This window comes from Oncorhynchus kisutch, unplaced genomic scaffold (assembly GCF_002021735.2).
Source record: "Oncorhynchus kisutch isolate 150728-3 unplaced genomic scaffold, Okis_V2 scaffold885, whole genome shotgun sequence".
NCBI classification, from domain to species: Eukaryota; Metazoa; Chordata; class Actinopteri; order Salmoniformes; family Salmonidae; genus Oncorhynchus; species Oncorhynchus kisutch.
In genome coordinates this window covers 91459-118958 of record NW_022262830.1, presented here as the reverse complement: position 1 = coordinate 118958, position 27500 = coordinate 91459, and the positions used below count along the sequence as shown (strand labels likewise).

Below are 27500 nucleotides of genomic sequence, written 5' to 3'. Positions count from 1 at the left end.
TCTAAAACTGTAATGTTCTAAAACTGTAATGTTCTAGAACTGTAATGTTCTAGAATGCTCAAATGTGGCTATATGGAAGTAAGCTACAAAGTATTAGATGAATAGGCCAGTGTAGGCCAATAGATGAGTAGGCCAGTGTAGGCCAATAGATGAGTAGGCCAGTGTAGGCCAATAGATGAGTAGGCCAGTGTAGGCCAATAGATGAGTAGGCCAGTGTAGGCCAATAGATGAGTAGACCAGTGTAGGCCAATAGATGAGTAGGCCAGTGTAGGCCAATAGATGAGTAGGCCAGTGTAGGCCAATAGATGAGTAGGCCAGTGTAGGCCAATAGATGAGTAGGCCAGTGTAGGGCCAATAGATGAGTAGGCCAGTGTAGGCCAATAGATGAGTAGGCCAGTGTAGGCCAATAGATGAGTAGGCCAGTGTAGGCCAATAGATGAGTAGGCCAGTGTAGGGCCAATAGATGAGTAGGCCAGTGTAGGCCAATAGATGAGTAGGCCAGTGTAGGCCAATAGATGAGTAGGCCAGTGTAGGCCAATAGATGAGTAGGCCAGTGTAGGCCAATAGATGAGTAGGCCAGTGTAGGCCAATAGATGAGTAGGCCAGTGTAGGCCAATAGATGAGTAGGCCAGTGTAGGCCAATAGATGAGTAGGCCCGTGTAGGCCAATAGATGAGTAGGCCAGTGTAGGCCAATAGATGAGTAGGCCAGTGTAGGCCAATAGATGAGTAGGCCAGTGTAGGCCAATAGATGAGTAGGCCAGTGTAGGCCAATAGATGAGTAGGCCAGTGTAGGCCAATAGATGAGTAGGCCAGTGTAGGCCAATAGATGAGTAGGCCAGTGTAGGCCAATAGATGAGTAGGCCAGTGTAGGCCAATAGATGAGTAGGCCAGTGTAGGCCAATAGATGAGTAGGCCAGTGTAGGCCAATAGATGAGTAGGCCAGTGTAGGCCAATAGATGAGTAGGCCAGTGTAGGCCAATAGATGAGTAGGCCAGTGTAGGCCAATAGATGAGTAGGCCAGTGTAGGCCAATAGATGAGTAGGCCAGTGTAGGCCAATAGATGAGTAGGCCAGTGTAGGCCAATAGATGAGTAGGCCAGTGTAGGCCAATAGATGAGTAGGCCAGTGTAGGCCAATAGATGAGTAGGCCAGTGTAGGCCAATAGATGAGTAGGCCAGTGTAGGCCAATAGATGAGTAGGCCAGTGTAGGCCAATAGATGAGTAGGCCAGTGTAGGCCAATAGATGAGTAGGCCAGTGTAGGCCAATAGATGAGTAGGCCAGTGTAGGCCAATAGATGAGTAGGCCAGTGTAGGCCAATAGATGAGTAGGCCAGTGTAGGCCAATAGATGAGTAGGCCAGTGTAGGCCAATAGATGAGTAGCCAGTGTAGGCCAATAGATGAGTAGGCCAGTGTAGGCCAATAGATGAGTAGGCCAGTGTAGGCCAATAGATGAGTAGGCCAGTGTAGGCCAATAGATGAGTAGGCCCAGTGTAGGCCAATAGATGAGTAGGCCAGTGTAGGCCAATAGATGAGTAGGCCAGTGTAGGCCAATAGATGAGTAGGCCAGTGTAGGCCAATAGATGAGTAGGCCAGTGTAGGCCAATAGATGAGTAGGCCAGTGTAGGCAATAGATGAGTAGGCCAGTGTAGGCCAATAGATGAGTAGGCCAGTGTAGGCCAATAGATGAGTAGGCCAGTGTAGGCCAATAGATGAGTAGGCCAGTGTAGGCCAATAGATGAGTAGGCCAGTGTAGGCCAATAGATGAGTAGGCCAGTGTAGGCCAATAGATGAGTAGGCCAGTGTAGGCCAATAGATGAGTAGGCCAGTGTAGGCCAATAGATGAGTAGGCCAGTGTAGGCCAATAGATGAGTAGGCAGTGTAGGCCAATAGATGAGTAGGCCAGTGTAGGCCAATAGATGAGTAGGCCAGTGTAGGCCAATAGATGAGTAGGCCAGTGTAGGCCAATAGATGAGTAGGCCAGTGTAGGCCAATAGATGAGTAGGCCAGTGTAGCCAATAGATGAGTAGGCCAGTGTAGGCCAATAGATGAGTAGGCCAGTGTAGGCCAATAGATGAGTAGGCCAGTGTAGGCCAATAGATGAGTAGGCCAGTGTAGGCCAATAGATGAGTAGGCCAGTGTAGGCCAATAGATGAGTAGGCCAGTGTAGGCCAATAGATGAGTAGGCCAGTGTAGGCCAATAGATGAGTAGGCCAGTGTAGGCCAATAGATGAGTAGGCCAGTGTAGGCCAATAGATGAGTAGGCCAGTGTAGGCCAATAGATGAGTAGGCCAGTGACCACTGCTGATGTTAAAAAGACTTTATAAAATAAATGTGATGATTGATCGATTTTTTTGTATTACACAATTTTAAGCATGCATAGAATAGTGGATATCCTGAGTAGCCTATACCCTAAACACTTCAGGGGTGCACTGTGTCCCCTCAGAGAGACCGTTAAAAGAGAAGTGAACAGACAGGTAGACTGATCATTCTGAGCGACACCGTAATGACACCCACCACTCTCCATCTCGCTCCCCTTCTTGGCCGTGGGCACGTTGCCCATGATGGCAGGCCGTCAGCGGGCGATCCGAGCTCCACAACCCGCCCTGGACTCTCCAGGACCCGGTCCAAGCTGAGTCCAGCAGTCGGTCCGTTCGTTCTCCCAAAACCAGTCGGTCCGGACTGAAATAGCTTGACAGCTGCAGTCTAGACTGTCAGTGAGCTCACCTGATCTCCTCTACAGTATAGAACCGTTATAACAATAATAAATGGTGTTATAGTCCGGAATGGAGACAGCGACGTCCGTGTCTCCGTCTTTCTGTCTGGGGCTGTGGTATGGTGCTTTGCTGGAACCGCAGCGCTCCGGGCCGAGTCCAGCGCATCCAGCCCGACTCGGTCGGTACGCCTGTCCCTCCGTGCAGCCCCCGCCGATCGAGGCCCCACGCCTCTTCCCAGCACAAATACCCCGTTTTCGCACCGTGCAAGGTGGCCACTCTCCGAGCCGGATACCTAGTCCCCTTTCCCGAACCCGGCTCCGAGGATGTCGTTTTACCGAACCCAATGAGGTCGGGAAATCACCAGAATCAACATAGCCTACTGTAGCTTTCGGTGTGAAGCAAGCCGAGTGACCGACTACAGCCGACAGACTATCGAGGCCCATCCATAGAGCCCATTGGCTGAATCCAGCCCGACTGATAACGGAGTGAAGGACACTGATTGGCCACCTGTCAGTATGTCAAACTAGTAAAGTGCTCAGATTGGATCATTACCGTCCGTCAACAAAACCAAGATTCCGCCCTTTTGACATGCAAAAACCAGTGAGTGACGTTGCTGATTATTTTCCTACTGGAAGATGTACACGCCCACATTCGCTCCTTTCGCGGTATTCTGATTGAATCGGTGCTATAGGCTTGTGGGCGGAGCTAACGGAACGGGCCCTGTTCGGCGAAATACCATTGGCCGTCTGACGGAATGGCCTCGCGTTGCCCCCGCCCTCCCAACTAATCCGTGATTGGCCGAGTGACGTCAAGCAGCAAGGGCTATTTTTAGGAATGTTGCTCAGAATGAATGTAACGCGCTACGGCAGGACTTCCAAATCCAGTTTGTTTGTGTAACGAACGACGCACGAGGAAACGTGCCCTGGCTCGAGATATATTTACAATAAAATGTAACTAATCAAAACAACTGTAACGATAAAGATATTTGAAACAGTTTCTTCCGATAGTGATCATTCTATTTAATCTCTAGGGTTGTTCCACTGTTTCTGTTACATTGTAGTAACAGTATCAACGTTGACTCCACACGCTAATAACGTGTGCTTCTACACCTGCATTGCTTGCTGTTTGGGGTTTTAGGCTGGGTTTCTGTACAGCACGTTGAGATATCAGCTGATGTACGAAGGGCTATATAAATACATTTGATTTGATTTAATAAATCATGGTTTATAGTGAGGACCAATAGATTATTTTAGAGGATATCGGTGGTCCTACATATATTTGGGAATATAGGAAATATATGCAAGCACATCCCTGTCAAGGACACAGTTGAACTTAAAACGGGGTCAACTTTAGCGGTTGCAAACAGATGGACCAGCATACAGACGTCTCCTCTCGCCTTCCTCAGCACTATGGTGAAGGTACTGGACAGGTATGAGAAGAACACAATGTACTAATCTTAATATCCACCACAGTGGTTTTATCCACCATTTGTTCTAAAATCAGTGCAGAGGGAGAAGAGAGACAGGATCACTGAACACATTGGGATGGAGGAATGGAGGGGGTGTAGAGGGATGATGATCTGATTGGTTCATTCAAGAGGGATAAGAATGAGCAGAGCCCCCACCCCCCTCCGATGCAGTTGCTTAGCAACACGAGGCACGGTCTCATAGTGAACATGGTGGAGAAGCTGTTCCTCCTGCTGCCTTTTATGAATGAAACAGCAGTCAGGCTCACAGCTTCTAGCAAGCCTCCCTTCTCCACCCCTCACCCCCCCTTCTCCACCCCTCACCCTCCCTTCTCCACCCCTCCCCTCACCCCCCCCTTCTCCACCCCTCCCCTCACCACCCCTCACCCCCCCTTCTCCACCCCTCACCCCCCCTTCTCCACCCCTCACCCCCCCTTCTCATCTCCCCTCTGCTTCTCTCCACACTCACCTTCTCAGTGATGTAACCTCTCCAGTTGAAAACATAACACAGCATTGACACTACACTCACTACACACCCACACACCACACACACACACTCACACACACACCACACACACACACACACACACACACACACTACACACACACCACACACACACACACACTCACTACACACACACCACACACACACACCACACACACTCACACACACACCTTTTAAAAACAACAAATGTTTATTATTATTTTCATTGTTACAAATATTACAATGCAAAACAAAATACAAAAACCCCACGACATCTTAAGTGCTAATGAATCAAAGGTATATACAGTAAAGTAACAACAGTCACATGACTGACATAAACAAACCCCTCCCCCAACTACAACACATGTTCCCTCCCATATGGCACCCTAGCCCCTACATAGTGCCCTACTTTTGACAACAGCCCTATGGGCCCCGGACAAGTCTAGTCAAAAGTAGTGCACTATGTAGGGAACAGACTGACATTTTTGACACAGACCAGGTTCGGGATCAAGTCCTTTTAAATTCTACATCCAATTCTACATTTTCTTCATTGAAAAGCCTTGATTTGAAGGAGTTACAGAGTACTTCCTGAATTGAGGCCTGAACAGTCCTGGAGTCACCCTGTAGGGTGAGGCTTTTTCCTAGAGACAACTCAGTCTCCCTCTAGAGGCCTACCTTCCTGGAAGTAATCGCAGATCAGGGATTGGTTGGACAGGTGGAAGTAATCCCAGATCAGGGATTGGTTGGACAGGTGGTAGTAATCGCAGATCAGGGATTGGTCGGACAGGTGGAAGTAATCCCAGATCGGGGATTGGTTGGACAGGTGGAAGTAATCCCAGATCGGGAATTGGTTGGACAGGTGGAAGTAATCCCAGATCGGGGATTGGTTGGACAGGTGGAAGTAATCACAGATCGGGGATTGGTTGGACAGGTGGAAGTAATCCCAGATCGGGGATTGGTTGGACAGGTGGAAGTAATCCCAGATCGGGGATTGGTTGGACAGGTGGAAGTAATCCCAGATCGGGGATTGGTTGGACAGGTAAAGTAATAGTGTGGTCACCTTGTTTCCACCGATACAAATCACTTCCAGGTACCCTGCTCACCTCAAGGAAACAGGGAAGCATTTCTACAGTATTGAAGCAGGGCCTGAGCTTTAGCTGTGTCGCTATGGAAACCAGTCCAGGTGTGAAGTTAGGTTTTAAAACAAGAAGACACACAACAGGACTGTTTGGATCAGGAGTCTGACATGGCACCCTGTTCTGTGATAGTGCACTACATTGGAGCAGAGGGACCTGTTTACAAAGGTAGTGCACTACATTGGAGCAGAGGGCCCTGTTTACAAAGGTAGTGCACTACATTGGAGCAGAGGGCCCTGTTCACAAAGGTAGTGCATTATGGAGGGAATAGGGTGCCAGTGCCAGTGGAGACAGAGGGAGGTGTTGCTGTGTGAAGGAGAGAGACCGTACACCCTACAGTACAGCTGGTTTATAATAAGTGACTCAACCTTCCTGCCAAAGACTGCTGGCGACTGCTGGAGTAGAACGTGGCAAGGCAATGCTGGAGGGGTGGCTGTGTTCTACAGACAGTCCATCGAGTTACCAGACAGCAGTCCTACAGGTAACGCCTTGCCAGCTAAACAGGAGGAGGGCACCATGCTGCTGCTACTGCTGCTGTTGGGGGAGGGGTCTACGTTCTCACTGTCCTCCATCTTGTCTGAACAGCCGTCCCAGTTGATATGGAACCGGGTCACACGGGGGTTAGAGGCCAGGATGTTCCTCTGCAGCTGGAGGGGGAGGAGGAGGGGAGGGTTATGGTTCAGAATTAAGGCGGGGAGTCCAAATAGTCTACTTCAGATTTCAAACTGTGGTGAGAATCCTTCACAAGAAGTCGATTCCTTTACAACAATCAATTCCTGTTTTGCATCACGATGATTTTTCATGTTTTGTGATTTTTTGGTGTGTGTATCATCGTGTGTATAACCTGTGTATAGTCTGGTGTGTGTATCATCGTGTGTATAACCTGTGTATAGTCTGGTGTGTGTATAACCTGTGTATAGTCTGGTATGTGTATAACCTGTGTATAGTCTGGTGTGTGTATCATCGTGTGTATAACCTGTGTATAGTCTGGTGTGTGTATCATCGTGTGTATAACCTGTGTATAGTCTGGTGTGTGTATCATCGTGTGTATAACCTGTGTATAGCCTGGTGTGTGTATAACCTGTGTATAGTCTGGTGTGTGTATAACCTGTGTATAGCCTGGTGTGTGTATAACCTGTGTATAGCCTGGTGTGTGTATCATCGTGTGTATAACCTGTGTATAGTCTGGTGTGTGTATAACCTGTGTATAGTCTGGTGTGTGTATAACCTGTGTATAGTCTGGTGTGTGTATCATCGTGTGTATAACCTGTGTATAGTCTGGTGTGTGTATAACCTGTGTATAGTCTGGTGTGTGTATAACCTGTGTATAGTCTGGTGTGTATAACCTGTGTATAGTCTGGTGTGTGTATCATCGTGTGTATAACCTGTGTATAGTCTGGTGTGTGTATAACCTGTGTATAGTCTGGTGTGTGTATCATCGTGTGTATAACCTGTGTATAGTCTGGTGTGTGTATCATCGTGTGTATAACCTGTGTATAGTCTGGTGTGTGTATAACCTGTGTATAGTCTGGTGTGTGTATCATCGTGTGTATAACCTGTGTATAGTCTGGTGTGTGTATCATCGTGTGTATAACCTGTGTATAGTCTGGTGTGTGTATCATCGTGTGTATAACCTGTGTATAGTCTGGTGTGTGTATCATCGTGTGTATAACCTGTGTATAGTCTGGTGTGTGTATCATCGTGTGTATAACCTGTGTATAGTCTGCTGTATGTGTGTGTGTGTGTATCAGTGTGTATTACCTGTGTATAGTCTGGTGTGTGTATCAGTGTGTAGTCTGGTGTGTGTGTGTGTGTGTGTGTTGTATCAGTGTGAGTTACCTGTGTGTAGTCTGGTGTGTGTGTATCAGTGTGTAGTCTGATGTGTGTGTATCAGTGTGTATTACCTGTGTGTAGTCTGGTGTGTGTTTGTGTATCAGTGTGTATTACCTGTGTGTAGTCTGGTGTGTGTGTGTATCAGTGTGAGTTACCTGTATGTAGTCTGGTGTGTGTGTATCAGTGTGAGTTACCTGTGTGTAGTCTGGTGTGTGTGTGTATCAGTGTGAGTTACCTGTATGTAGTCTGGTGTGTGTGTATCAGTGTGAGTTACCTGTGTGTAGTCTAGTATGTGTGTATCAGTGTGAGTTACCTGTGTGTAGTCTGGTGTGTGTGTATCAGTGTGAGTTACCTGTGTGTAGTCTGGTGTGTATCAGTGTGAGTTACCTGTGTGTAGTCTGGTGTGTGTGTATCAGTGTGAGTTACCTGTGTGTAGTCTGGTGTGTGTGTATCAGTGTGAGTTACCTGTGTGTAGTCTAGTATGTGTGTATCAGTGTGAGTTACCTGTGTGTATCAGTGTGAGTTACCTGTGTGTAGTCTGGTGTGTATTATTTGTGTGTAGTCTGGTGTGTGTGTGTATCAGTGTGAGTTACCTGTATGTAGTCTGGTGTGTGTATCATCGTGTGTATAACCTGTGTATAGCCTGGTGTGTGTATCATCGTGTGTATAACCTGTGTATAGTCTGGTGTGTGTATCATCGTGTGTATAACCTGTGTATAGCCTGATGTGTGTGTCATCGTGTGTATAACCTGTGTATAGTCTGGTGTGTGTGTCATCGAGTGTATAACCTGTGTATAGTCTGGTGTGTGTATCATCGTGTGTATAACCTGTGTATAGCCTGGTGTGTGTATCATCGTGTGTATAACCTGTGTATAGCCTGGTGTGTGTATCATCGTGTGTATAACCTGTGTATAGCCTGGTGTGTGTATCATCGTGTGTATAACCTGTGTATAGCCTGGTGTGTGTATCATCGTGTGTATAACCTGTGTATAGCCTGGTGTGTGTATAACCTGTGTATAGTCTGGTGTGTGTGTGTATCAGTGTGTATTACCTGTGTATAGTCTGGTGTGTGTATCAGTGTGTAGTCTGGTGTGTGTATCAGTGTGTAGTCTGGTGTGTGTGTATCAGTGTGAGTTACCTGTGTATAGTCTGGTGTGTGTGTATCAGTGTGAGTTACCTGTGTGTAGTCTGGTGTGTGTGTATCAGTGTGAGTTACCTGTGTGTAGTCTGGTGTGTGTGTATCAGTGTGAGTTACCTGTGTGTAGTCTGGTGTGTGTGTATCAGTGTGAGTTACCTGTGTGTAGTCTGGTGTGTGTGTATCAGTGTGAGTTACCTGTGTGTAGTCTAGTATGTGTGTATCAGTGTGAGTTACCTGTGTGTAGTCTGGTGTGTGTGTGTGTATCAGTGTGAGTTACCTGTGTGTAGTCTGGTGTGTGTGTGTATCAGTGTGTATTACCTGTGTGTAGTCTGGTGTGTGTGTATCAGTGTGAGTTACCTGTGTGTAGTCTGGTGTGTGTGTATCAGTGTGAGTTACCTGTGTGTAGTCTGGTGTGTGTGTGTGTATCAGTGTGTATTACCTGTGTGTAGTCTGGTGTGTGTGTATCAGTGTGAGTTACCTGTGTATGTATCAGTGTGAGTTACCTGTGTGTAGTCTGGTGTGTGTGTATCAGTGTGAGTTACCTGTGTGTAGTCTGGTGTGTGTGTGTGTGTGTATCAGTGTGAGTTACCTGTGTGTAGTCTGGTGTGTGTGTGTGTGTATCAGTGTGAGTTACCTGTGTGTAGTCTGGTGTGTGTGTGTGTATCAGTGTGAGTTACCTGTGTGTAGTCTGGTGTGTGTGTCAGTGTGAGTTACCTGTGTATAGTCTGGTGTGTGTGTGTGTATCAGTGTGAGTTACCTGTGTGTAGTCTGGTTTGATTGGTGGGTTCTCTCGGAGCTCTGGGTCGGTGTATTCATTGTTGACATAGTAACCGATACGGATGAACTCCTGTCCGTTGTAGGTGCAGGTGATGAGCGCCACGGTTACCCCCACAGCATCACTCTCAGGAATCAGCCCGGTGTTGGGGGCATCCGCCTGGAGGAGAGAGAGAGAGAGATGGGGTGATGAGAAGGAGAAAGGGAGGAGAGAGGGAAGAAGGTAGGAACATAGAGAGATGATCTGATGAGAGGAAGGAGATGTGGGAGGAGAAGAAAGAGATAGAGGGAGGGGTGTGTGTGTGTGTGTGTGTGTGTCAGTCACTCAGTGTGTCTCTCACCTGGAACACGAACATGTGTCTGCCTGCTGGTACCGGTCCGACCAGAACTGAGTCCAGAGTCTGATCATACTCCTCACTCTCTGCTGAGCCCACATAGATGATCTTCCACTCCAGGTCTAAACAAACACACACACACACACACACACACAAACACACACACACACACACAGATTAACTTCCCTGACCCAGTCTGTAATACATGTTTCAAGCAGACCACCATAGTCCCTGTTCCCTAGAACACTAAGGTAACCTGCATAAATGACTACCGCCCCGTAGCACTCACATCTATAGCCATGAAGTGCTTTAAAAAAAACTGGTCATGGCTCATATCAACACCATCATGCCAGACACCCTGGACCTACTGCAATTCGCATACCGCCCCAACAGATCCACAGATGACACAATCTCAATCACACTCTACATTCCCCTTTCCCACCTGGACAAAAGGAACACCTATGTGAGAATGCTATTCATTGACTACAGCTCAGTGTTCAACAACATAGTGCCCTCAAAGCTCATCACTAAGCTAAGGACCCTGGGACTAAACATCTCCCTCTGCAACTGGATCCTGGACTTCCTGACGGGCCCGCCCCCAGGTGGTGAGGGTAGGTAACAACACATTTGTCACGCTGATCCTCAACACGGGGGCCCCTCAGGGGTGCGTGCTCAGTCCCCTCCTGTACTCCCTGTTCACCCATGACCTTACACGACTCCCAACACCATCATTAAGTTTCCCAGCGACACGACGGTGGCCTGACACCAACGACGAGACGACCTATAGGGAGGAGGTTAAAGACCTGGCAGTGTGGTGCCAGGACAACAACATCTCCCTCAACGTCAGCAAGACAAAGGAGATGATTGTGCACTATAGGAAACGCTTCAAGTTCCTCTGTGTCCACATCAGTAAGGACTGATCATGGTCCAAACATACCAACACAGTTGTGAAGAGGGCACGACAAAGCCACTTCCCCCCTAGGACGCTGAAGAGATTTGGCATGGGCCCTCAGATACTCTAAATGTTCTACAGCTGCACCATTGAGAGCATCTTGACTGGCTGCGTCTCCGCTTGGTACGGCAGCTGCTTGGCATCCGACCGCAAGCCCCTCCAGAGGGTGGTGCGTATGGTGCAGTACATCACTGGGGCCGAATTCACTGCGATCCAGGGCCTCTATTTATTCATTTCACCTTTATTTAACTAGGCAAGTCAGGGGAGAACGACAGATTTGTACCTTGTCAGCTCAGGGATTTGAACTTGCAACCTTTCGGGTTACTAGCCCAACGCTCTAACCACTAGGCACTAGGTCCTGCAGAGGAAGGCCCTAAAAATTGTCAAAGACTCCAACCACCCAGTTCTCTCTGCTACCGCACGGCAAGTGGTGCCAGAGCGCCAGGTCTAGATCCAAAATGCACCTTAACAGCTTTTACCCCTGAGCCATAAGACTGCTGAACAGTTAATCACATGGCTACCCTGAATATTTACATTCACCCCCTTTTTAATGGAAACTGAGACTCTAGCAAAGGCTCTATGCACACTCAATGGACTCTACCAACACACATGCTACACTGACACTCCAATACACACACACTGTTTATTATCTATTCTAATTGCTTTGTCTACTTTTACCCCTACCTACATGTACATATGAGCTAAATGACCTTGTGACCCTGTACATTGACTCGGTACCGATACTCCTACTGTACAGTCCTGTCTTGTTATATTTACATTGTGCTACTATTTCCTTTTTGGGGAAATTGTTCTTCCTTTTTAACTGCATTGCTGGGAAATGGCCCGTAAGTTAAGTCTAATAATAATATATTTAATTAAATGGTTAAATGGGAGACCTAAAGGTGTTGCTGGGAAATGGTTAAATGGGAGACCTAAAGGTGTTGCTGGGAAATGGTTAAATGGGAGACCTAAAGGTGTGGCTGGGAAATGGCCCGTAAGTTAAGTCTAATAATAATATATTTAATTAAATGGTTAAATGGGAGACCTAAAGGTGTTGCTGGGAAATGGTTAAATGGGAGACCTAAAGGTGTTGCTGGGAAATGGCCCGTAAGTTAAGTCTAATAATAATATATTTAATTAAATGGTTAAATGGGAGACCTAAAGGTGTTGCTGGGAAATGGTTAAATGGGAGACCTAAAGGTGTGGCTGGGAAATGGCCCGTAAGTTAAGTCTAATAATAATATATTTAATTAAATGGTTAAATGGGAGACCTAAAGGTGTTGCTGGGAAATGGTTAAATGGGAGACCTAAAGGTGTTGCTGGGAAATGGCCCGTAAGTTAAGTCTAATAATAATATATTTAATTAAATGGTTAAATGGGAGACCTAAAGGTGTGGCTGGGAAATGGCCCGTAAGTTAAGTCTAATAATAATATATTTAGTTAAATGGGAGACCTAAAGGTGTGGCTGGGAAATGGCCCGTAAGTTAAGTCTAATAATAATATATTTAATTAAATGGTTAAATGGGAGACCTAAAGGTGTGGCTGGGAAATGGCCCGTAAGTTAAGTCTAATAATAATATATTTAATTAAATGGTTAAATGGGAGACCTAAAGGTGTTGCTGGGAAATGGCCCGTAAGTTAAGTCTAATAATAATATATTTAATTAAATGGTTAAATGGGAGACCTAAAGGTGTTGCTGGGAAATGGTTAAATAGGAGACCTAAAGGTGTTGCTGGGAAATGGCCTTAATTAAATGGGAGACCTAAAGGTGTTGCTGGGAAATGGTTAAATGGGAGACCTAAAGGTGTTGCTGGGAAATGGCCCGTAAGTTAAGTCAAATAATAATATATTTAATTAAATGGTTAAATGGGAGACCTAAAGGTGTTGCTGGGAAATGGCCCGTAAGTAAGTCTAATAATAATATATTTAATTAAATGGTTAAATGCTTTTCATTATACAAAAATGCATCAAATTAAGTGTATAATATATATATATGTAAATAACCATATCATCAAATCAACAAAGTGTTGGAGGAAGGGTAGATCAGCCAGAAATGAGGAGTCTGAAGGCTTTAAAAGCCCCAACAGTCTAATCATCCAGGAGATTATCTGGAAGGGAGACCTAAAGGTGTTGCTGGGAAGAAAAGGACCCAATGTTCTCGAGCCGGGGGTCACACAACGTTCCGAGCCCGGGTCACACAATGTTCCGAGACGGGGTCACACAACGTTCCGAGCCGGGGGTCACACAACGTTCCGAGCCGGGGTCACACAACGTTCCGAGCCCGGGTCACACAATGTTCCGAGCAGGGTCACACAACGTTCCGAGCAGGGTCACACAACGTTCCGAGCCGGGGGTCACACAACGTTCCGAGCCGGGGGTCACACAACGTTCCGAGCCGGGGGTCACACAACGTTCCGAGCCGGGGGTCACACAACGTTCCGAGCCGGGGGTCACACAACGTTCTGAGCAGGGTCACACAACGTTCCGAGCCGGGGGTCACACAACGTTCCGAGCCGGGGGTCACACAACGTTCCGAGCCGGGGGTCACACAACGTTCCGAGCCGGGGGTCACACAACGTTCCGAGCCGGGGGTCACACAACGTTCCGAGCCGGGGGTCACACAACGTTCCGAGCCGGGGGTCACACAACGTTCCGAGCCGGGGGTCACACAACGTTCCGAGCCGGGGGTCACACAACGTTCCGAGCCGGGGGTCACACAACGTTCCGAGCAGGGTCACACAACGTTCCGAGCCGGGGGTCACACAACGTTCCGAGCCGGGGGTCACACAACGTTCCGAGCCGGGGGTCACACAATGTTCCGAGCCGGGGGTCACACAATGTTCCGAGCCGGGGGTCACACAATGTTCCGAGCCCGGGTCACTTCCTTTACTTTAAAACCCATCTATTCACTAGTGCACTATTTTTGACCAGGTCCCATAAAGCTCACTATATAAAGAGAATAGGCTGCTATTTCAGAAACAACCACTCATTATGTGTGGTCCCACCACCTCCACTTTAATGCGGGAAGGATAGGTTTCTTCTCATTAGTGGAAATAGCTATTTGTCGGCTATAAAAAATAACCTAGGACAAGAGATACGCTTTTCCCGCAATTTATTCGTAAATAGTTCCACGGTCTGACAATGTAATCCCTTAACGCACCAATCGACTCGAGGCCACCCAGACGTCAGAGAAGCACCGGAAACGTGAACAATACGCGCGGGCGCCAAATTCTGATGCAGTGTCAACACAAATAGCTAATTTACTCAAACAATACCAACATATTTGAATTGATCTAAGTAGTTAGCTATAAACATATACGTGTAAAGTTAATTGAAAGATACATTTAAGCAAACTGTTGTCGCACCTAAAAGGCAACGGTTAACTACATTATAATTACACAATAATACTATAGTTAGTTATCTACATACGTTTGCTAGATTTGACCAAAAAAAGAAGTTAGCAACTGAATAACGTTACCACTCACCCTCCGGTAAATCCTCCATGCACTCGAACGTAATCTCGAACTGAAACGGATTCCCAAAAGGACTTGGGTTGTCCAACACAGCGACATTCAACACTTGAACTTTAGCCATTTGTTTTCAGTAGTCTTGAATGGGTAGTAGATTAATAATCTGAAAATGAATCGAATTTATCTCGTTTATCTCCCTTAACGTTGCAGATAAAGGCAGGACGGAAAATAATAAACTAGCCAACGTTAAACAATTCAGTCTCTTTGACTAAAGATACGTGTGTGGTGTCTTCTGATGGTTGTTACCGTCTTCTCTCCTGCAAACTTAGTCAATTTCAATTGCTTGCAATATAACACCTGCTTGGCGCTAGATTCGTTTTCAAAATAAATGAAACAAAAGCTTGCTTTGGCAGGTGTTTTGTTTGTAGTTCTCGGTTATTTTGTAGCTAGAGGATAACATTCACACTCCCGCCAGTGTGTTCGGAAATGGTCCTCGTAACGTCACGAAATCCAGCAGCGTTTCTTCTTCTCTCTTCCGGCTGTAGAACTGAGGATGGTTGAACATGAAACTATACGCTGTCATCTAGTGACGGGAGGGAATAGTTCAGATTAAGATTTTGCAGAAAGTAGGCCTCCAGTAGTAGCAGCATAAACGATGCACAATTAACAAAATAACTAAACAATGAGTTGAGGAGAGATAAACTTTCCATGTGATTAATGTCTATTTGCTGATGATGTTGCACTCTGCTGAAACACAAACTCAGGATTGTGACTTAAATAAAGACCATATTGTGTGTGTGTATGTGTGTGTCACAGGGGGTTGGTGGCACCTTAATCGGGGAGAACGGGCTGGTGGTAATGGCTGGAGAGGCATAAGTGGAATGGTATCAAATACATGGTTTCCAGGTGTCTGATACGGATCCATTTGCTCTGTTTCAGCCGAGCCGTTCTCCCCCTGTCTGTATCTGTGTGTATATTGTAGCAACCCTGGTTTATAAATGCTGATATCGACTCTGCCACTTGAGCAGACTTTTGTTGCACAATCGATGGCGCGCTGGGCTTGGGGCCAGAAAATAGACTGTCCGAGCCGCACTCCCTGCCTGGTTCATAACAATACACACAGCTGAATAGGCAGACAGTCACTGTGTACAGAATTGACTGGTCAGTTTCTAACAGAGCGTATTCCGAATACTAAATGTTAAAACTCCTCTCCAGTCCATAGCTCTGTATTAGGCTACAATGAGTTATGCAACTGCATAGAACTCACAGACGGTGTCTACCTTTAGTCAACGCCCTATTACTTAGACAATGCACTAGTTTTAATCAGAGCCCCTTGACACTGTTTTACACTATTTGCTAAAGATGTAGACTACAGAAGGCCTGTTTTTTAAAATCTCCATAACGGTGTGTGTGTATGAGCGAGTGAAACAGAGACAGGCGATCATTTGGTAGTAGTTCTAGGTACTGATTGGCTCTTGCGGTACATGTGACAACTGTCCTCATCTGCATATGGACAGGTACGCTATGGTGAGCGGGGTAGAGAAGTTACGGGGCTGGCACCGTGTGAATGGAGTTTTAAAGATCGTCGAGAAATCTCCTAAGTAGCCCTAGGACATCGTTAGTCTACAGCAAGAGGACTACTGTTTCATACCGCCCCTTGACTTCGGAAAATAGCTCATTGTAATCAACAGGTAAGTCCATGGAAAACACCTAAATTAAACAATCGCCTGTGTTGTTTGATAGGTCCGTATAGTAGTGCAGACTTGATAGTGTCGGCAGAGGTGTTATTGACAAGTAGTTAAAGTAGGCCGAGGCTAGTTTTAGCAGTGGAACCTTAGCTTGACAGGCTTCGAATGCTGAAAGCCGTGTTTAGACCGTTTTGGGTTGGTTTTATTTCTTTGTAACAGCAACGCGTTAGAATTGATGGACCTGAAAACAGGTGTAGCAGGCTCGGTCGCATTCCAACAGCTGGGCAGATATTCCTTCTATCGGCGCTTTGAAATGACGTGTGTATGTGGCTGGGTTTCGCTCTGAATTCAAATATTTGTTTAGTTATAATAGTTACTTTGACAGGCACAATGGAATGGTAATTTGCAATTTGAGCAGATTTTAAAATAAAGCATCAAAAATCGGTCGTTTTTTAAATGGGTCTAGTCCGAGCGTTTATTAGTTGCTTCAACTTGATAATATGAGCGCTTCAATATTCAAATGTATTCGGATTCTAGTCACACGGTGGTTGTTTAGGAATGGTTGTTTGGACAGTAAAGTAAATACGTTGAGTTTCCTGTATGTTGTGCAACTCGTGGTTTCAGTGTAGTGTTGATCCGTGTACTATTGTTTACCCAGAGTATATCATTAACGATCTCACCGCTAGGAATGCTCAGACTCTCCAACCCTGGGTTTGTGCTGTTTCATCTCTGACTTTGCATGTGTCCCACATGGCACCCGTATTATTATTTGTAGTCTACTACCGTTGACCTGGGTCCACACCCTATTATATACACACTGACCCTTATCTCGTGGACTATGAGCCCTGGTCAATAGTCGTCAAGTGTAAAAGGAATAGGGTGAGAGAGACACTGTTTTAGACTGTCTCTGGACACATTTTAGAGAGACACTGTTTCAGACTGTATCTGGACCAGGTTGAGAGACACTGTTTCAGACTGTATCTGGACACATTTTAGAGATACTGTTTCAGACTGTATCTGGACCAGGTTGAGAGACACTGTTTCATACTGTATCTGGACCAGGTTGAGAGACACTGTTTCAGACTGTATCTGGACCAGGTTGAGAGACACTGTTTCATACTGTATCTGGACCAGGTTGAGAGACACTGTTTCAGACTGTATCTGGACCAGGTTGAGAGACACTGTTTCAGACTGTATCTGGACCAGGTTGAGAGACACTGTTTCAGACTGTATCTGGACCAGGTTGAGAGACACTGTTTCAGACTGTATCTGGATCAGGTTGAGAGACACTGTTTCAGACTGTATCTGGACCAGGTTGAGAGACACTGTTTCAGACTGTATCTGGACCAGGTTGAGAGACACTTTCAGACTGTATCTGGATCAGGTTGAGAGACACTGTTTCAGACTGTATCTGGACCAGGTTGAGAGACACTGTTTCAGACTGTATCTGGACCAGGTTGAGAGACACTGTTTCAGACTGTATCTGGACCAGGTTGAGAGACACTGTTTCAGACTGTATCTGGACCAGGTTGAGAGACACTGTTTCAGACTGTATCTGGACCAGGTTGAGAGACACTGTTTCAGACTGTATCTGGACCAGGTTGAGAGACACTGTTTCAGACTGTATCTGGACCAGGTTGAGAGACACTGTTTCAGACTGTATCTGGACCAGGTTGAGAGACACTGTTTCAGACTGTATCTGGACCAGGTTGAGAGACACTGTTTCAGACTGTATCTGGACCAGGTTGAGAGACACTGTTTCAGACTGTATCTGGACCTGGTTGAGAGACTGTTTCAGACTGTATCTGGACCAGGTTGAGAGACACTGTTTCAGACTGTATCTGGACCTGGTTTAGAGACACTGTTTCAGACTGTCTCTGGACACGTTTGACATTGGTCAGTCTCGACAGTCGGCTGCAATCTACAAATCACCTTGGATCACAAATAACTACTCAATATTATTTGTAGAGTCGGTCAGAATTTACCCATGATACATTGCGGTTTGGATCGAACACAGCCATAGTTTCTATGCTGATGTGTTCCGTAGACTTGGACAGACAGATAAACTGCCTCAAAGGGGCTGAATTCAGTGATTTGGCCTGGCTCATGGATGCTTTCCAACACTCTCTCTCTAGAGACAGGCACCCCTCACTGTCAGTCTGCCTGCTGTGTCCCCATTGGTCCAGATGTGAGAGCAGAGTCCAGCAGTGTCACCTCTAACCCTCAGGTGAGTGAGACATCTGTCTGCCTACGGTCTGTGTATCTGTCTGCCTACGGTCTGTGTATCTGTCTGCCTACGGTCTGTGTATCTGTCTGCCTACGGTCTGTGTATCTGTCTGCCTACGGTCTGTGTATCTGTCTGCCTGTGTACCTGCTTCTCTCTCTCATCCCCCTCCTCTCTCTCTCTGACTCAGGGCCCGTCGTCATGAAAATGGTGTTGTCGTTACCAAGGCCGTCGTGGGGGTTGTGGTCTGTGTTAGTCCCAGGCCTGGCCCTACTGCTGTGCCTGGCCCTGGTCCTGATGGGCTGTGTGATCAGGAAGAAGAGAAGGATGGAGGGAATGTATCGGCCCAGTGCGGAAGAGAGCAAACAGACAGGACCACGGGGGGCTGAGAGACCAGGCCTGCCCCTGCCCAAGGAGGAGAGACTCATCTGATACCCGCACTCTAGCCTGGTCGCTACACACACACAAACTCTCTTTTCCTCCCTCTCTCTCACTACCATTACCTCACTCTCCTCTACCCTGTACATGAAGCCAGAATGGGTTATTAGTAGTTATGTGTTGTGTGAAGTTATCTGTAGATGAAGTGTCTTGTTAAATATGCCTGAACATGCCTGGTGGATGTGTCATGTTCTCTCCAGTTTCTCCAAATGTGCTGATGTTGACATCAGTGTGTCAACCGGTGAATGCTGAATGCCCTGTCAGGGGTGTGTTGTTTACCTGTAGGTGGACTAGTTGTTGACATGTTTACCTGTAGGTGGACTAGTTGTTGACATGTTTACCTTTAGGTGGACTAGTTGTTGACATGTTTACCTTTAGGTGGACTAGTTGTTGACATGTTTACCTGTAGGTGGACTAGTTGTTGACATGTTTACCTGTAGGTGGACTAGTTGTTGACATGTTTACCTGTAGGTGGACTAGTTGTTGACATGTTTACCTGTAGGTGGACTAGTTGTTGACATGTTTACCTGTAGGTGGACTAGTTGTTGATCATACAGAGAAAAGGGAATTTTAAAAGTGCCTCTATATGCAAAATGTCTCTTTATTATGGCAGTTATACTGTTACATGTGAACAAACTATGATTGAAGTGTATCCCGTGTATAAAGCATTAGTGTGTGTGTGTGTGTGTGTGTGTGTTTTATATCTTGAAAATGAAGAGAAGAATGGTAAGACACTATGAATGATTTCTAATGTCCTTCTGATGATATTATCCATGTGAAAACAATAAAACTCCTCTCAAAAAGTATAAAACTTCCATTTATTCAGTGCATTTAATATCATCCAGGAGAAAAATATTGAATTTAGTTTAAAAAAATAAAATAAAATATCTTCAAGTGTGTATTCAGTGCATTGAGTTAATTTGTTCATGTTCCACAAGCTCCACCTGCTGGTCATCTAAGGACAAAACAACCAGTGACATCAGTCAGAGGGATTGGACAGAACTGGTTCCTGAATGTCATGTGACATGATCAGTGGGTTATTCAACTGGGGTGTGAAGTACTTAAGTAAAAATACGTTCAAGTACTTTTTTTTTTTTTTGGTATCAAAACATTACTTTACTATTTTTGACAACTTTTACTTCACTACATTCTTTATGAAAATAATGTACTTTTTACTCCATACATTTTCCCTGATACCCAAACGTACTTGTTACATTCTGACAGGAAAATGGTCCATTTCACGCACTTATCAAGAGTACGTCCTTGTTCATCCCTACTACCTGATCTTGCCGACTCACTAAACACAAATGCTTCGTTTGTAAATGATGTCTGAGTTCCCCTGGTATCTGTAAATATATATTATTATTATAAACAGAAAATGGTGCCGTCTGGTTTGCTTAACATAAGGAATTTTAAATTATTTGTACTTTTAATGCTTAAGTAAAAAAAATTCAATTACATTTACTTTTAATACTTAAGAATATTTAAAAATAAATACTTTTAGACTTTTACTCAAGTTGTATTTTACTGGGTGATTTTCATTTTCTATTAAAGTCATTTTCTATTAAAGTCATTTTCTATTAAGGTATCTTTACTTCTACTCAAGTATGACAATTGGGTACTTTTTCCACAACTGATATTCAGTAGTCGCACAGTGTAGCTAAATGTTTAGCGCTCTATCAAAACGTTTTGCAATGGTAACCGTTTAATCCAAACTGAAAATATTTTCCAACGAAATTGAGAGTTTCTATTGGAAATATTCAGAAAGGTCCCTCCCCGTTCGGTTCCGTCCAAGTGAATACACCCTGGGGGGAAACTTCTGGCCTTATGCATTACATCATAGACCTGTATAAGAACGTTACAGAATGTTCAGATAGAAGTGTATGGTGTAGAACTGGAATTACTGTCTGTCGGTTAAAATATGGGATTGTGTCAATTCTATTCATTCTATTTCTACTTGCAACATTCAGAGCGCTTCAAGTTCCTGAGTTTCACTTCCCATCCCCATTTCTTCTCTGACTCATTAAGTCCCTCAGTCTTTGAAAACTGCAAAATCATTGGCTGAGCTTTGCGCCACTCAAACAGTCCTGCACCAGTCATCAAGCTTCAAATCTCTTCTTCAGCTCAGACACCTTGACAGGGGGCGGGTCTTCCTGCGCTGTGGTGTTCCCCCCTGGTTCTGATTGGTTATTTATAGGCGTAGTCAGGACAGGGGTGGCTATGCCAGGTCCAGCTCTGTCATTCGGTGAGACCTGGGTGTTGTTGGGTTCCTGAGGGCAGCTCTTCTGTATAGTGTCCCAGGTCTGAGGAGTGTTGCTGGGCTTACTGGGTTTAGGCGAGCCCCTGGTCTGGGCCTTCCCATGGAGGGTTTGCACGGAGGCCGGTGACTGGAACAGTGCTACAGCAGATAGCACACTGGGAGAAAGGGGTGTGGGTCCCACCTCTATTTCCTCCCCCTTTTCTTCTCTTTCTAGCTGACCCAGGGGTTGTTTAGAAGCATGGGTTGCTGTGCCGTTCTCAGGCCCAGGAAAAGCAGTGGTTTTGGGGGTGAGTCTGTCCCCTTCTCCCTGGTAGTCCTCCACTGCCCTGGCCCTAGACTCCGCACCCGGCCTTGGGCCTCTGTTCCTGGGTAATTCTCCTGGTGTCTTGGGGCCTCTCTCCTGCCCCTGCCCCTGGTTCTCCTCTTCTTGTTGGTCTTTACCTCTGTCATTCTGCATCTTCTCTCTCTCTTTCTCTCCCTCCACTTCTCTCCCCTTCCCATTCTCACCCACACATTCAGACTGAATCTCTAGCTCCATAGTGATGTCTTCATCCCTCTTCCTCTCCTCCATCTGTTGATCATCCTGCCCTCCTTGCCTCAGAACATTCCATCTCTCCATCCCCACCTCTTTCCTCTCTTTAAGCTCCTCTGCCTCCACCAACCCCTTTTCCATCTCCTCCTCTCTCTTTCCCTCCTCTCTCCTTCCCTCCTCTCTCCACTCCTTCTCTCTCCACTCCTTCTCTCTCCCCCCATCCTCTCTTCTCCCTTGAGGTGTTTGTGATGCTTCCTCTGACAACGCCTGTCCCTCTCCTAGCCCATCAGAATCATCGGTCTGTTCTGGCCCCTCCCCCATGTAATGTAGCCCATCCTCCTGGTTCCAGCTGTGCAGACTGCCACTCCCACCGATGGACACACCTAGACTTTCCTGACTGGGAGTGGCCAGGCCCCTCTGTTGACACACAAGGGTGAGGAGATGAGCTATCTGGGATGTTTCCGTGTGTGTGTCTGTGTGTGTCAGTGTGCTGTTTCCGTGTGTGTGTCCTGTCACGTGCTGTCCTCACCTGTCTGATGTAGTCAGTAGTATCAGGTCCAAACAGGTCTAGACTTCGTGTCCCGTAGAGCAGGCCGCGGTCATGGGAGCTCCGGGCACTCAGTGTGTCAAAGATCTCCCCCAGGAGGTCCATCTCCTCTGGGTCACACATACCTGAGTCTCCCCCCTCCTCCTCCTGGAGCTCTGGGTCTGCCACGGGGCCTGAGACAGCACTGATACACACATATGGACGAAGACACATTTTGGTTCCATCACTCTCTGTCTCTGACTCACTCACTCATTCACTCACCCTCTCTCTCTCTTTCTCTCTCTCACTCCCTCACCCCTCTCTCACTCCCTCACCCCTCTCTCACTCCCCACCCCTCTCTCACTCACCACCCTCTCTCTTCCTGTCTCTCATTCATACTCTTCTCTCTCACTCTCCTGCCCTCTCTCACTCTCTCTCTCTCACTCTCCTGCTCTCTCTCTCTCTCTCTCTCTCTCTCTCTCTCTCTCTCTCTCACCTTTCCTGCCAGTCTTCCTCCCAGGTGTCTCTGTTCTCTTGTGTGTTCTCGTCGTCAAGGAGACAGCCTTGTTTGTTAACTGGACGACGGGGACGAGACTGACAGTACGACAGAACAAGGCATGGGCATGACACAGCAAGACAGCAAAATCATCACAATAGAAGAGGTTCAGTTTATGATTGGTGGGTTGAATAATCCAATCCTAGATATGTGGTGATGATTCAATTCTACCTCCAGTGATTGGTCAAAAGTGTCCCCCAACCCACTCCTGTCTCAGTCTCCAGTATCTATGCTGCAATAGTCTATGTGCAGGGGGACTAGGGTCAGTCTTTTAAATCTGGTGTAATTCTCCTGTCTTATCTGGTGTCCTGTGTGAATTTAATTATGAATTTAATTCTCTCTCTTTCCCTCTCTCCCTTCCCTCCCGGAGGACCTGAGCCCTAGGACCATGCCTCAGGACTACCTGGCCTGATGTCTCCTGGCTGTCCCCAGTCCACCTTGTCGTGCTGCTGCTCCAGTTTCAACTGTTCTGCCTGCGGCTAGGAAACTCTAACCTGTTACCGCACCTGTTGCCTCGACCTCTGAATGCTCGGCTATAAAAAGCCAACTGACATTTACTCCTGAGGTACTGACCTGTTGCACCCTCTACAACCACTGTGATTATTATTGGACCCTGCTGGTCATCTACGAACGTTTGAACATCTTGAAGAACAATCTGGCTTTAATGGCCATGTTCTCTTATAATCTCCACCAGAAAACGCCTGGCCGCCCCTCAGAGCCTGGTTCCTCTCTAGGTTTATAATCTCCACCAGAAAACGCCTGGCCGCCCCTCAGAGCCTGGTTCCTCTCTAGGTTTATAATCTCCACCAGAAAACGCCTGGCCGCCCCTCAGAGCCTGGTTCCTCTCTAGGTTTATAATCTCCACCAGAAAACGCCTGGCCGCCCCTCAGAGCCTGGTTCCTCTCTAGGTTTATAATCTCCACCAGAAAACGCCTGGCCGCCCCTCAGAGCCTGGTTCCTCTCTAGGTTTATAATCTCCACCAGAAAACGCCTGGCCGCCCCTCAGAGCCTGGTTCCTCTCTAGGTTTATAATCTCCACCAGAAAACGCCTGGCCGTCCCTCAGAGCCTGGTTCCTCTCTAGGTTTATAATCTCCACCAGAAAACGCCTGGCCGTCCCTCAGAGCCTGGTTCCTCTCTAGGTTTATAATCTCCACCAGAAAACGCCTGGCCGTCCCTCAGAGCCTGGTTCCTCTCTAGGTTTATAATCTCCACCAGAAAACGCCTGGCCGCCCCTCAGAGCCTGGTTCCTCTCTAGGTTTATAATCTCCACCAGAAAACGCCTGGCCGCCCCTCAGAGCCTGGTTCCTCTCTAGGTTTATAATCTCCACCAGAAAACGCCTGGCCGCCCCTCAGAGCCTGGTTCCTCTCTAGGTTTATAATCTCCACCAGAAAACGCCTGGCCGCCCCTCAGAGCCTGGTTCCTCTCTAGGTTTATAATCTCCACCAGAAAACGCCTGGCCGCCCCTCAGAGCCTGGTTCCTCTCTAGGTTTATAATCTCCACCAGAAAACGCCTGGCCGCCCCTCAGAGCCTGGTTCCTCTCTAGGTTTATAATCTCCACCAGAAAACGCCTGGCCGCCCCTCAGAGCCTGGTTCCTCTCTAGGTTTATAATCTCCACCAGAAAACGCCTGGCCACCCCTCAGAGCCTGGTTCCTCTCTAGGTTTATAATCTCCACCAGAAAACGCCTAGCCACCCCTCAGAGCCTGGTTCCTCTCTAGGTTTATAATCTCCACCCGGCACAGTCAGAAGAGGACTGGCCGCCCCTCAGAGCCTGGTTCCTCTCTAGGTTTATAATCTCCACCCGGCACAGTCAGAAGAGGACTGGCCACCCCTCAGAGCCTGGTTCCTCTCTAGGTTTATAATCTCCACCAGAAAACGCCTGGCCACCCCTCAGAGCCTGGTTCCTCTCTAGGTTTATAATCTCCACCAGAAAACGCCTGGCCACCCCTCAGAGCCTGGTTCCTCTCTAGGTTTATAATCTCCACCAGAAAACGCCTGGCCACCCCTCAGAGCCTGGTTCCTCTCTAGGTTTATAATCTCCACCAGAAAACGCCTGGCCACCCCTCAGAGCCTGGTTCCTCTCTAGGTTTATAATCTCCACCAGAAAACGCCTGGCCACCCCTCAGAGCCTGGTTCCTCTCTAGGTTTATAATCTCCACCAGAAAACGCCTGGCCACCCCTCAGAGCCTGGTTCCTCTCTAGGTTTATAATCTCCACCAGAAAACGCCTGGCCACCCCTCAGAGCCTGGTTCCTCTCTAGGTTTATAATCTCCACCAGAAAACGCCTGGCCACCCCTCAGAGCCTGGTTCCTCTCTAGGTTTATAATCTCCACCAGAAAACGCCTGGCCACCCCTCAGAGCCTGGTTCCTCTCTAGGTTTATAATCTCCACCAGAAAACGCCTGGCCGTCCCTCAGAGCCTGGTTCCTCTCTAGGTTTATAATCTCCACCAGAAAACGCCTGGCCACCCCTCAGAGCCTGGTTCCTCTCTAGGTTTATAATCTCCACCAGAAAACGCCTGGCCGCCCCTCAGAGCCTGGTTCCTCTCTAGGTTTATAATCTCCACCAGAAAACGCCTGGCCGTCCCTCAGAGCCTGGTTCCTCTCTAGGTTTATAATCTCCACCAGAAAACGCCTGGCCGCCCCTCAGAGCCTGGTTCCTCTCTAGGTTTATAATCTCCACCAGAAAACGCCTGGCCACCCCTCAGAGCCTGGTTCCTCTCTAGGTTTATAATCTCCACCAGAAAACGCCTGGCCACCCCTCAGAGCCTGGTTCCTCTCTAGGTTTATAATCTCCACCAGAAAACGCCTGGCCACCCCTCAGAGCCTGGTTCCTCTCTAGGTTTATAATCTCCACCAGAAAACGCCTGGCCACCCCTCAGAGCCTTGTTCCTCTCTAGGTTTATAATCTCCACCAGAAAACGCCTGGCCACCCCTCAGAGCCTGGTTCCTCTCTAGGTTTATAATCTCCACCCGGCACAGTCAGAAGAGGACTGGCCATCCCTCAGAGCCTGGTTCTTCTCTAGGTTTATAATCTCCACCAGAAAACGCCTGGCCACCCCTCAGAGCCTGGTTCCTCTCTAGGTTTATAATCTCCACCAGAAAACGCCTGGCCACCCCTCAGAGCCTGGTTCCTCTCTAGGTTTATAATCTCCACCAGAAAACGCCTGGCCACCCCTCAGAGCCTGGTTCCTCTCTAGGTTTATAATCTCCACCAGAAAACGCCTGGCCGCCCCTCAGAGCCTGGTTCCTCTCTAGGTTTATAATCTCCACCAGAAAACGCCTGGCCGCCCCTCAGAGCCTGGTTCCTCTCTAGGTTTATAATCTCCACCAGAAAACGCCTGGCCGCCCCTCAGAGCCTGGTTCCTCTCTAGGTTTATAATCTCCACCAGAAAACGCCTGGCCGCCCCTCAGAGCCTGGTTCCTCTCTAGGTTTATAATCTCCACCAGAAAACGCCTGGCCACCCCTCAGAGCCTGGTTCCTCTCTAGGTTTATAATCTCCACCCGGCACAGTCAGAAGAGGACTGGCCGCCCCTCAGAGCCTGGTTCCTCTCTAGGTTTATAATCTCCACCAGAAAACGCCTGGCCACCCCTCAGAGCCTGGTTCCTCTCTAGGTTTATAATCTCCACCAGAAAACGCCTGGCCACCCCTCAGAGCCTGGTTCCTCTCTAGGTTTATAATCTCCACCCGGCACAGTCAGAAGAGGACTGGCCGCCCCTCAGAGCCTGGTTCCTCTCTAGGTTTATAATTTCCACCAGAAAACGCCTGGCCACCCCTCAGAGCCTGGTTCCTCTCTAGGTTTATAATCTCCACCAGAAAACGCCTGGCCACCCCTCAGAGCCTGGTCCCTCTCTAAGTTTCTTCCTAGGTTTTGGCCTTTCTAGGGAGTTTTTCCTAGTCACCGTGCTTCTACATCTGCATTGGGGTTTTAGGCTGGGTTTCTGTACAGCACATTGTGACATCAGCTGATGTAAAAAGGGCTTTATAAATACATGTGATTGATGTTAGAGGCAGGTCTTACCTTCCCAAAGTGTTGTGTGATTGGTAAACGGCTCTGAAGGCAATCTGATTGTTTGCGGCGGTGTGTGTGTGTTCCGGACACGGAGTTGCCTCTCTTAAGGGAGAGAATCTCAACGTGCTCCTGCACATATATATATAGAGAGAGAGGATGAATACACACACACACACACACACACACACACACACACACACACACACACACACACACACACACACACACACACACACACACACACACACACACACACTACAAAACAACAACAACACATACCTTGGGTGATAGAAAGTTCCTCAAGCCACGTTTGGCCTGAAAGAAAAGACAGAAAATAATTACTAGGGGAACAGATTTCACTAAGGGAGTACAGACACACACACACACACTCATAGAAACACACACACACACACACACACACACACACACACACACACACACACACACACACACTCATACAAAGACACACACACACACACTCATACAAAGACACACACACACTCATACAAAGACACACACACACACACACACACACTCATACAAAGACCACACACACACACACACACACTCATACAAAGACACACACACACACACACACACACACACACACACACACACACACACACACTCATACAAAGACACACACACACACACTCATACAAAGACACACACACACACACACACTCATACAAAGAAACACACACACACACACACACTCATACAAAGACACACACACACACACACACACTCATACAAAGACACACACACACACACACACACACACACACACACACACACACACACACACACACACACACACACTCATACAAAGACACACACACACACTCATACAAAGACACACACACACACTCATACAAAGACACACACACACACACACACACACACACACACACACACACACACACACACACACACACACACACACACACACACACTCAT

At 47.2% G+C, this 27500-nt stretch overlaps 3 protein-coding genes and 1 long non-coding RNA gene across 6 annotated transcripts in view; 1 reads left to right on the top strand and 3 right to left on the bottom strand.

The window, feature by feature from the left end:
• The window catches only part of LOC109877429 (serine/threonine-protein kinase MRCK alpha), a gene marked incomplete at its 3' end in the record, with an annotated part of 7591 nt that extends 4304 nt beyond the window's left edge, over positions 1-3287 (bottom strand). The window contains 1 exon segment of the mRNA XM_031816858.1: positions 2516-3287. Within this exon segment, the coding sequence (XP_031672718.1) occupies positions 2516-2561 (46 nt within the window).
• A 1569-nt stretch (positions 3288-4856) lies between these two features.
• LOC116362870 (histone chaperone asf1b-B) lies at positions 4857-14852 on the bottom strand. Its single transcript, XM_031816857.1, has 4 exons — positions 14318-14852; positions 9887-10002; positions 9529-9705; positions 4857-6447 (listed from the first exon to the last, which is right to left on the bottom strand). The coding sequence occupies exons 1-4, from the start codon at positions 14424-14426 to the stop codon at positions 6241-6243; spliced, it is 609 nt and encodes a 202-aa protein (XP_031672717.1). The 5' UTR covers positions 14427-14852; the 3' UTR covers positions 4857-6240.
• A 900-nt stretch (positions 14853-15752) lies between these two features.
• Positions 15753-27500, top strand: part of LOC109877371 (uncharacterized) — a 25476-nt gene continuing 13728 nt past the window's right edge. Inside the window, exons 1-4 of one of the 3 annotated variants that reach the window (XR_004207793.1) lie at positions 15765-15993; positions 18126-18217; positions 18405-18937; positions 18969-20102. This is a non-coding gene — a long non-coding RNA (uncharacterized LOC109877371). Of the gene's footprint in view, positions 15994-18125; positions 18218-18404; positions 20103-27500 lie in introns of those variants that run through there. The other 2 variants (XR_004207792.1, XR_004207791.1) reach the window with 2 other exon arrangements.
• LOC116362869 (DENN domain-containing protein 1B) overlaps positions 19452-27500 on the bottom strand; it is a 32823-nt gene continuing 24774 nt past the window's right edge. The window contains exons 15-19 of the mRNA XM_031816855.1: positions 26820-26855; positions 26550-26669; positions 22467-22564; positions 21974-22175; positions 19452-21861 (exon numbers count right to left, since the gene is read on the bottom strand). Of these exons, the coding sequence (XP_031672715.1) occupies positions 20752-21861; positions 21974-22175; positions 22467-22564; positions 26550-26669; positions 26820-26855 (1566 nt within the window). The 3' untranslated portion in view covers positions 19452-20751. The remainder of the gene's footprint in view (positions 21862-21973; positions 22176-22466; positions 22565-26549; positions 26670-26819; positions 26856-27500) is intronic.